Source organism: Zea mays, chromosome 5 (assembly GCF_902167145.1).
Source record: "Zea mays cultivar B73 chromosome 5, Zm-B73-REFERENCE-NAM-5.0, whole genome shotgun sequence".
In the NCBI taxonomy this organism is placed as follows: Eukaryota; Viridiplantae; Streptophyta; class Magnoliopsida; order Poales; family Poaceae; genus Zea; species Zea mays.
Window position 1 is genome coordinate 64635766 of NC_050100.1, and position 10375 is coordinate 64646140.

A 10375-nucleotide genomic window follows, 5' to 3' on the forward strand; every position below is an offset into this window, starting at 1 on the left:
ACGGTCATGCTGGATTTGTGTCATGTAGTGTCACATGTGTGGCAAGCATGCATTCAAGCACTCGTGCATGGCTCCAAAAGTCTCTTATATTCTTTCGAATAGACTGTAATAGAGATTTCAATAAAAATATATTCTCCAGCTACTACTACTACTAGCAGCTATACTGAGATTTCCAAATATTGTTATTATTGTGATTCGAATTTCTCGTTAGTCAATGGTAGCGAGAGAGGAATCGGTTCTCTAATAAGGCATGCACATGATATAGAAAAAAAAATGTTAAAGAATCCAAAGGTCGTCCAGGGAGCGATTTTTTCTTCAAATGTTTCTCCAAACAATAATTTGGAAAATGAGTTTAAAGTTCTGTTTGTTAACCTCTAGATTATATAATCAATCTCGAGTAAATAATCTCAAGTAAATAAGTTAAGAGACTAACAAACAACATAGATTATCAGATAAATTATATAATCTAGATAACTAGATTATAATAATCTATATATAAGTAGTAGATCAATAAGTCTTTATATAATCCGTAAGCTAGATTATATAATGCTGGAAGTAAACAAGGCCTAGGGACCTCATCAAGCCTACGATCCGAATCGGAATTGGAGATATATATAGAAAATAATAATGATGAGTAGGTTTGTAGAAAATAATAATTGGATATATATATATATATATACTACTTATTAAGTTAGCAATAGTAGCCTGCCTTTTTGTGTTCTGCCATTCTGCGATCTCAGCCGTCCATTCTACCATTTTGCGATCTCAACCGTCGATCCCATCCACCAGCCCCGCTCCCCGATCCCGCCCACCAGCCCCGCTCCCTCGTCTGCTTCCCCTTCCTCCCTCTGACCCTCTCTCACCCAAAAACCCTAGCTCGCATGTGCCCACGCCACCGCCGTCGTCGCCATCGCCCCACCCACCCAAGTGATGCCCCCTGACCCCGACGCTCCTCCTCGTCTCTCACCCCGCGATGTTACCGGCGAAGCGCACGTCTAAATGTGGATCGACCGGCCGATAGTCAAGGAGACGCCTGAATCTTTTGTGCCTCTTTCACCTCCACCTCCGCCCCCAGATCGACGCGAGTGTCATGCTATGGACCTCGCCGCTCGTGCCGACATCAACATCGCACGAGCACACCTCCTCCTCGTTGCCCACGACCACAGGTCAAAAGCAAGCCATCCGTCGCCCATCTCAGTTTTATCGTCCTCCACCCTGAAACTTAGGGCATTTCGCTTTTGGTGAAGTCATCATCTTCCTCGTGCACGACGACCTCGATGGTTCGTACGTCGCCCGCCCGCCGCCACCCTCCTTCCGTGGATCCATAAAGCGCGGTGCAACAGCTCTCCACCTTCCACATCCCCATCTACCATGCGCGGCACGCGAGCCACCGCCGAGATCTCCCCACCGGCAGCGAGGGGGTGTGCCCACAGACGGGCCAATTCGGATCTACGCCGACAACATCTACGACAGGTGGGACCCATACATCGCGAGTTCATCGCCGTCCACAACCTCCCCTTCTCAAGGGCAACCGACTTCGCTGGCACCCCTTCTACATGCTCCTCAATCCACACGCCGCCATGGACCCCGACTTCGAGCTCGAGTTCGAGATGGTCGGTGTCTTGCGTGCGTACAAGACCACATGGGACGATGGTGACTCTGCTGCGGCGGCGGCGTCCACGGACGTCGATCTGCTCAAGCGAGCGTGGCTCAACGAGAAGGTCGCGTCGGATATCCTCAGCTTTGACTCGCCCCTCGCGTTACGTGTCCGCGAGCAGATCCAGCACCTCATACGCTCTTCTCCCTCCCCGTCTTCTTGACCACGTTCCTCCACTCCCCCCACAGCTCTGGATCTGACCGTGGCTCCCTCTCCTGGTGTTGTGTCACCCAGGAGGAGGTGCTCGATGACTTCGTCGACGGCGGCGTTGACGACCTGGTGGTCTCGCTCTACCAGATGGACCTCGATCGCACGCTCTTCCTCCTCCGCTCCTACCTCCTCCTGGAGAAGGTTAGTAGGATTTCACAACCCACCATGTGTTTGTTCTTGCGCCACCCTTTCTAGATTGAACCAAAATTAGCGACCCAAAAAAGAAACGACAGTTGCGGCAATCTGATCGCCCTGCTGGCGTGGCTGCTGCAGATCAAGAAGTACACGATGCATATCTCTAGGTCCGATGACCTCCTTAGTCATCTCTCACAGCAGGAGCGCCTGGTTGGGGCATTTATCACAATTGTTTGCGCCACCTTGTGAAATAAACCTATAACTACAGTACCTGTCTAGGATGCATTTTAGTATTTCACCATTTGTTGTTGTGCTACGTTTTGATAGACATTGTATTATGCTATATATCCTTATGAATTCAGGCATTTTGTAAGCGCTGGATTTTTTGAAGTAGTGCTTTGTTTTCACTGTGTTAACATAAGGTGCTTAGTTTAGTCAGGTTCCTACATGACCTTGGGTATTATGAGGAAACTATCATTTAGAAGTCACTGGAACAAAGTAGTACTAGAAATCTTCCTTTTTTTCTTCATTTTTTTCCTTGAAAGCAACCCTGTGTATCATGGCGCAATAACAATTTTATGTTACAGTAAATCAGTTTTGTCAAATGAACCATTTCATCCTTATTCTTTTTTATTAATTATTAATTGATGCTTGTTTATATCTGGTATCACCCGCAGAAAGTAGAGTTAATTATTGACATTAAAACTTTGATCAAAGCTTGAAGAGGTAAATGTGGACGAGACAACTAACTGTGATGCACATGAAGAAGGAGCTGATGAGTGCCTAATGTTTCTCGGGGTAACTGTTTCATGTTTTTTTTCAATTCTATGTCTGGGATGCAACTGCTACAGAGCCAAAATTGTCTGTATATCTCAAGGCATACAGAAATACAGTACCTGCCCCTAGGCACTGGTCTCAAAAGTGGAAGTTCTTGTACGTTTGTGTCTTTCAACTCATCAATTTAGTTTAATTATTATGGGCGCTTTATATTTGTTGGAAGCAGTTAGTAACTTAGTATACATTACATATTGTGTTTGCATTCTCTTCTCGGAGAGTCATTGAGGGTGTGGGAGTGCAATGTCAATATGGTTTCATACCTCTTATACAAATACCCAAATCTTGCAGGGAGGGCTGTAACAACTGGGATGACAAAGTCTCTGGCCTACTCATCTCGTGTTGATGATGTAGAGGTTAGTTTGGTGTGTATGTGTTGAGTTGCTCGTTGGGGTAACATGATTTACTCTGTTGAGGAGGTGATTCGCCTGACGCAGTCGTCGTGGATGAGGATGGGGATCTCATTCTGGATTGGAGAAGAAGAAACAAATATGTTACACCAAATTGATGGTTGCTACATATTGTGTTGTTGTGATTGGCGAGTTTCTCATTTAAGCTTTCTTGGCCTGCAGCTAGAGGTGCCTGCCATCTGCTCACTATTCAGCATGGTGTTACCAGCTCGCTAATGAGTGTTGGGTTTCAAGTTAAGGAGGATCTGGGACATATCTCCAGGCGCCTGCAGGTGCATGGATGAAATAATCAATGGATTATTTTTGTTGGAAGGAGATAAAAAAGGTTAGGATCCAAAACTTTGGTAACCACTACTTCATCCATAAATCCGTTTAGTCAAATAAAAAATATGTGACTTGTCAGCTATGAGTTTTAGTTTCTTATGGCTCCATGAACTGAACTAGAGTTTTTTCGCAATAATTCTAATATTCATTCATAAGACCATGCTCATTTTAGTGTTTTAGAATGATTTTTGCTTTCTGATCGCCTGTTTGTGATAATGCAGAGTCCAGTTCTTCAAAGGGTGGGAATGTGTCCAAGAAGACAAAGGCATCGACCCGCCAACTCTTCGCTACAAATTCAAACAGCACTTGGGTGAGATCAGTGGGCTTGAGAGTAGCATCATCCTTCAAACAGGATGATGGGTTTCTAGCTGATGGTGTCTCTATAGCTCACTGGTATCCTTCAAAACGAAAGTATGGTGTTGTTTTATAAGCTCTCATATTTATGACTAAATAATTCTATAGCTCATTGGTACGCAAGTTGATTCCTTTTCTAATTATTATATTTTTTTGTTCATTTCTATTCTTTTATGCATTTCCTTCCCATACACATGCCAATTTTCTCACAATATCTTAAGAGTGCTCTGCACCAACTGTCGAAACAAAAAAGGGCAAAACCAGATCAACTGCTTCTAGACTTCGAGGAACTTGTTTGTTACTGGCATAGTGGCATATATAATACCTATGCTCTTTTCTATTTAGTGTTCAAAATTTGTACCAAAATACAAGGTATTCTGGATCCTCACTCAACCCTCTCTTTCCTCTGTCTTTTTTCTGGTAGCAAATATTGAGATTCCTTTTGAACTTGGTGTCACCCAAAACAGCCAGCCAATAACTTAGGAAAATAACATCTGAACTACTCCATCTGTCCTAATAAGTAGGGGCAAGGTGGTATTTAACCAGGCTCCTTATTTTGTCTAAATTGCTTGGATACCTTGTGTTTACGGGCATAGAGTATGTTTGCAACTCTGTACTTGCTTAGATATTATAGGCATTGGTTCATTGTAAATGTTGCATGGTCTTTCACTGTTCAGGGTGACAAACCTGTAGCAGAATGTCATGAATCATCATACTGCAGATAGACATGACAAATATTCTTTTTGTATGTGGTGGTGCTTTTGTAGACTTAGAAAAGACTATTTATGAAAGGTGTTTCGTATTTCATATGTAGAATAGGTTATTCCAAAGCAAAAAAAGATCCACCATGTTTTGTGGTCATTGTCACAAAGAAGTGCTTGCAAGGTATGTCATACATAGTTAGTTTTATACCTATCTGTCGGCGTTTCGAGACCGGGGGGTCCCTGGGCCGACGAGTGAGTGTCGCCGCGTGCCCCAGCCCAGATGGGTCGAGCGCGAGGGCGAGCGCGAAGGGGGGAGAGCGAGGCGGCCGGAGACCGGCGTGAGAGAGGTGGGAATCCCGCGGCCTTCGTGTTCGTCCCGCGCCCAGGTCGAGTGCGCTTGCAGTAGGGGGTTACAAGCGTCCACGCGGGAGAGGGAAGCGAGCGGCTCCAAGCGAGCGCCTGTCTCGTCCTCGTCCCCGCGCGGCCAACCCTCTCTAAGAGGGCCCTGGTCCTTCCTTTTATAGGCGTAAGGAGAGGATCCAGGTGTACAATGGGGGTGTAGCAGAGTGCTACATGTCTAGCGGAGGAGAGCTAGCGCCCTAAGTACATGCCGTCGTGGCAGCCGGAGAGATTTTGGCACCCAGCTGGTGTGATGTCGTGGCTGTCGGAGGAGCGATGGAGCCTGGCAGAGGGACAGCTGTCGGAGCGGTTGGGTCCTTGCTGACGTCCTCTTGCTTCCGTAAGGGGGCTGAGAGCCGCCGTCGTCATAGAGTATGCGGGGCGCCATCATTGCCTATCTGGCGGAGCTAGCCAGATGGGACGCCGGTCTTGTTCCCTGCGGCCCGAGTCAGCTCGGGGTAGGGTGATGATGGCGCCTCCTGTTGACGTGGCTGGCCTGCGCCCTAGGTTGGGCGATGTGGAGGCTCCTCCGAAGCCGAGGTCGAGTCTGTCTTCCGTGGCCGAGGCCGAGTCCGAGCCCCTGGGTCGGGCGAGGCGGAGGTCGTCGGCTGAGGCCAGGGCGGAGTCCGAGCCCTAGGGTCGGGCGAAGCGGAGTTCGTCGTCTTCTGGGGCTGAGCCCGAGTCCGAGCCCTGGGTCGGGCGGAGCGGAGTTCGCCGTCTTCCGGGACTTAGCCCGAGTCCGAGCCCTGGGTCGGGCGAAGCGGAGTTCGCCGTCTTCCGGGACTTAGCCCGAGTCCGAGCCCTGGGTCGGGCGGAGCGGAGTTCGCCGTCTTCCGGGACTTAGCCCGAGCCCGAGCCCTGGGTCGGGCGAAGCAGAGCTTCCTATGGTGCCTTCGGCAGGGCCTGACTGCCTGTCAGTCTCACTCTGTCAAGTGGCACTGCAGTCGGAGTGGCGTAGGCGGCGTTGTCCTTCTGTCAGGCCGGTTAGTGGAGCGGCGAAGTGACGGCGGTCACTTCGGCTCTGCCGGGGGGCGCGCGTCAGGATAAAGGTGTCAGGCCACCTTTGCATTAGATGCTCCTGCGATTTGGTCGGTCGGTGCGGCGATTTAGTCAGGGTTGCTTCTTAGCGAAGGCAGGGCCTCGGACGAGCCGAAAATATGTTCGCCGTTGGAGGGGGGCCTCGGGCGAGACAGAAATCCTCCGGGGTCGGCTGCCCTTGTCCGAGGCTAGGCTCGGGTGAGGCGTGATCGAGTCGCTCGAATGGACTGATCCCTGACTTAATCGCATCCATCAGGCCTTAGCAGCTTTATGCTGATGGGGGTTACCAGCTGAGAATTAGGAGTCTTGAGGGTACCCCTAATTATGGTCCCCGACACTATCCCTTTTAGTAGTTCTTGCATTTAGACAAACAATTATAATCATTGAAACTCTGCTGCTATCATTACAGATTCTCAGAGTATGTGGTGGGAGTTTTGTTTGATTATTTCCTATATCGAGTAGTGATTTTATAATTTTTTGTGAGAGGAGAAACCAAGGGCTTCATATGCATTGTGCAGCCATAAAATTACTAGATGAGCTAACTTTTTATAAGTGGAAGGATGATGACCCTTAATTTGAATTCAACTGTCTTTCTTGTGTTAAGGAGATATCATGCCCACTGTCTAATAAAATATGGTCTGTATGCCTTTCTATACAGTGATGTAGTTAATATTTTTGTCAGCATGCCTACTTTCTTTAGTTCATGAGCTATGCCATTGATTGTTACGTTTTGCTCACTTTTATTCATAGGTTGCTAGAATACATAAAATAATCTATACTACTTATTAAGGCTGCAAAGGTAGCCTGCCTCCCTTACGTTCTGCCGTTAGACAATCTCAGCCGCCCGTTCTATCCTTCTGTGATCTAAGCCGTATGATCCCACACAACAGTCCCACTCCCCGATCCTGCCCACCAGTGTAACACCCCTGGTGTTTATATTCCACTCGACAACGAGTATGGGTCTAAGCACGTAATATCAGTGGATAAAACGGATGCTAAATTTTAATCATCTTCGCCTTTCGCGATTTTAATATCGCATGTGTTCCGTATGTCGCGAGTGCGACATCGTTTTTATTTCTATCTATCCAGGCTCTTCCGAAATTTTCGTGATGTTCGGAACATAGTTGTTCCGAAAATCGGTGCGTCCGATGATTAATTAAAATTCGTCGCTCGCGCGAATGCGAATTCGGAAACTCGACCCACTCGGATGATTTTATTCCGAACAGATGAAAAAGAACTCGACGATTAAAATGTTCGAGGCAAAATAATCTGTATCGCACGTTGTCCGAGAAAAATCGTGCCGAGGTTATAATCCAATTAATTCTTCAGCACGCGGTTTCGACGACAAAATCGCGTATACATTAGCGGCTCTGGTTTCGGTCTAGCATATATATTTCAAACTTATACTTTTGTAATCACTCCGATTAACTAATGTAAAATTTATTTTAACCTGTAAAATTTGGTAGTAAGATTTCCGCTGCAACAATATTGGTGTGTGTGATTTGTGTTACTTAATCCCGCGATTCTGGTTGTAAGTGGTTTATCCGATGTCCTTAGGGCAATCGGATGGATCCTGTTAAGTTATCTGGTCCTCATGCATAGCTGTCTGAGGTCTTTGAGACAAGGACAGGTGCATGTGGGCCCAATAACTTGGGAGGTTCTGCCACAACCAGCCCCGAAGCCGTCGCGCAACCGCCCCGCTCGCGAGGCGCCCCTCCCTCCCCCGAACATGAGCTCGTGCCGCCGTCCTCCTGCTTCCCAAATCTGCGCCGCCGCCATCCTCCCCCTGCCCCGCTCGCGATCTATGAGATGAGACGGTTGCCGCCCTCTACTCCTTTTAATCGTGTGTCACGCGCTTCGCGTTCTCTCCCCACGTGGTCGCTTCCCGGCTTGTGGTCGTCAAGCCCCATACAGGTTTTTGTGCATCAGAGCTCTGCGGTTTCACCCTTCTCCATCCTCATCTCGGCTACGACCTCGCCATAGTTTCAGGTATACAAGCCACAAGCCACCACCCTACTCGCGCTCAGGTTTCTTATCATCGGCTGGCTCCTATGGATGGCGTTGTGGGGGCTCCGATGTCTAAATTTGGGTGGGGAATGTGTTTGGGAAGGGTTGGTGGTGCCTGATGTACATTAGGATGGAATCTGGTGGACTTGGCCGGTGTTTGGCATCACCTGGTGGCGAGTAGGATGCCCATGTGTGCTTGCCGCTGGAGCATTGGGGAAGAAAGGTGGGGTTGGGTGAGAGAAGATACCACATACATGCAGCCATTCCCTAGCATGACGTTGGACATTTATTTCAAAAGAAGGTGGAAGAACACATACACTTTGAAGTCCATTTTCTTCCTAACCTTTTTAGGATTTTCAGGGAACACTTGGGATTGAAAAACAAATACACTGTTACAGCATAACTCTGCGGATTCGAATTTGAACAATGTTATGTTGTTAACTCTTTCTTATCTTTTGCAGAGTGTTATTACTTGCTAAAGGCACTGCCATATACAAATCTTTTCTTGTGCCATTTTTTGATCTTATTTGATACCAGTCTGCAATACAATATGGATGCTTCTTATTTTTGGTGAAAGTACTATATTATGCCTAATTATTTTATGTTACCGACAACCATATCTAGGGGTGACTATGGTGAGTGGATTACTTTTCTTGCTCTGTTGATGCGTCTATTTTTCTTCTTTGCGGGTAGAGTAGCAAACATGGTTCAAATATGAGTACTTTTTAGATTTTTTATGTCTGCTAATAATCAAATTTGTACTTGTTTTCGAGATAACGGAATGCTACATTTTTTAAGGGAACAAAATATACCTTGCGCCCAACCTGAACAAATTTTATTACTTACTGGAATCATTCATTTGTATGACTGAAGAAAAAGAAAAGGGACACTAAAATCTTTGTAGCATTGATTCTGAACCGATTTATATTTAGGTCTACCCAGTTTATTATGCCTAAAATATGATTATTGTAGCTTAATTGGAGCTTCCGCTGTCAACAATTATTCTTGTGAGTGTTGATCCATACCAATTCATCGATATGAGGTATGGAAGATTTCAACATTTGCCCTGATGCATATCCAGATGAAGTTTTGTTTACACAACTTTTTATTAACTAAAATATATGAACATTCCGGTTAAACAAGTAGTAATCATTTTTTCAATGTAGTACTGAACTGTGTTCTACGTGAATATCAGGCTTATGTCTACTTATCTGTTCAGTAATTGATATAGAACCAGTCTACAAATTTTTAAGGTTGACATCCTAATTATGAGGCATACAACTTACCTTGACCCCACATTTTATTTAATAAGGACCTTTAACCTACATGCCATTGAGACTTTTTACAGGGGTGGGATGGGTACACCTTGAGACTTGGAGTGGTAGTATATTTTAAAGTATTATCATGCTGAATTTCATATTGTCAAGTTTACCTTATGAAAACTGCTCATTTTTATGAACCGGAAAATAACTATTTGTTTGTGAATGAACTTTCGTGTTTTTTCTCAAGGTGAATCCTGACTGTACTACTTCTAAACCTTCTTATCAAGCTTATTTCGAGAACAAATGAACCACACATCTTTGATGATGAATTTGCACTGGCTTTTGACAGTTCATTTCATCCTTGTGATAAGTAAAGCTTTGTTCATTTTTTGAAATTATAGTGTTAATTTTTACATTGTTGTTAAAATAAAGATAACCTTTTCGTCTAGCTATAATACTTTCATATTCCATATGTACTTTTTAAAATAGGAAGACTGATCTCTATTCCTACAGGCAAAAAGGAGAATTGAAAATTGCTAATCTGGTTCACAATGTTTTTTGCTCTGTTTCAGCTATCGAGTTTCAAATGAAGGAAAATTCCAATCAGTTAACCTTACACATAAGGAAGTTGGAAATAGATGGAGGCGAGGCCAAGGCGGCAGCATCAAGAGGACGCCTCTCTAGCTCAAGGCAGGTTACAGTCGACTGTGTCTGAGGTGTTTTCGTGCTTGAACTAACTGCTTGCCACAAAGATCGATCTAGGTTCTGCTTTGATCTGTCTGTAGATAATTTAGTCGATGACACAGATGAGTGCACTTTCCGAGCTTTCCAACTATATGTGTTGAATCATATCAAATTCTTTATGCTCTGTACCATTGTCTGCAAGATAATTGATTTTGGACACATTGACAAGTTTTCCGTGCACGAGCTGGTAATGTTTCTTTTAGTTTCTAAATCCTTCAAGTCATCATTGGTCATATCTCTTTTAACTCTGAATCTGCACAATTTAACATTTATCCTTATTATGTGTAAATCCAGTCT

General features: G+C 45.3%; 1 protein-coding gene across 1 annotated transcript; it reads left to right on the plus strand.

The window, feature by feature from the left end:
- Nucleotides 1-1580: 1580 nt before the first annotated feature.
- LOC103628242 (uncharacterized) lies at nt 1581-3462 on the plus strand. The gene is made up of 6 exons (XM_008648481.1): nt 1581-1789; nt 1891-2008; nt 2141-2212; nt 2854-2935; nt 3128-3192; nt 3409-3462. The coding sequence occupies exons 1-6, from the start codon at nt 1581-1583 to the stop codon at nt 3460-3462; spliced, it is 600 nt and encodes a 199-aa protein (XP_008646703.1).
- The last annotated feature ends 6913 nt before the right edge of the window (nt 3463-10375 follow it).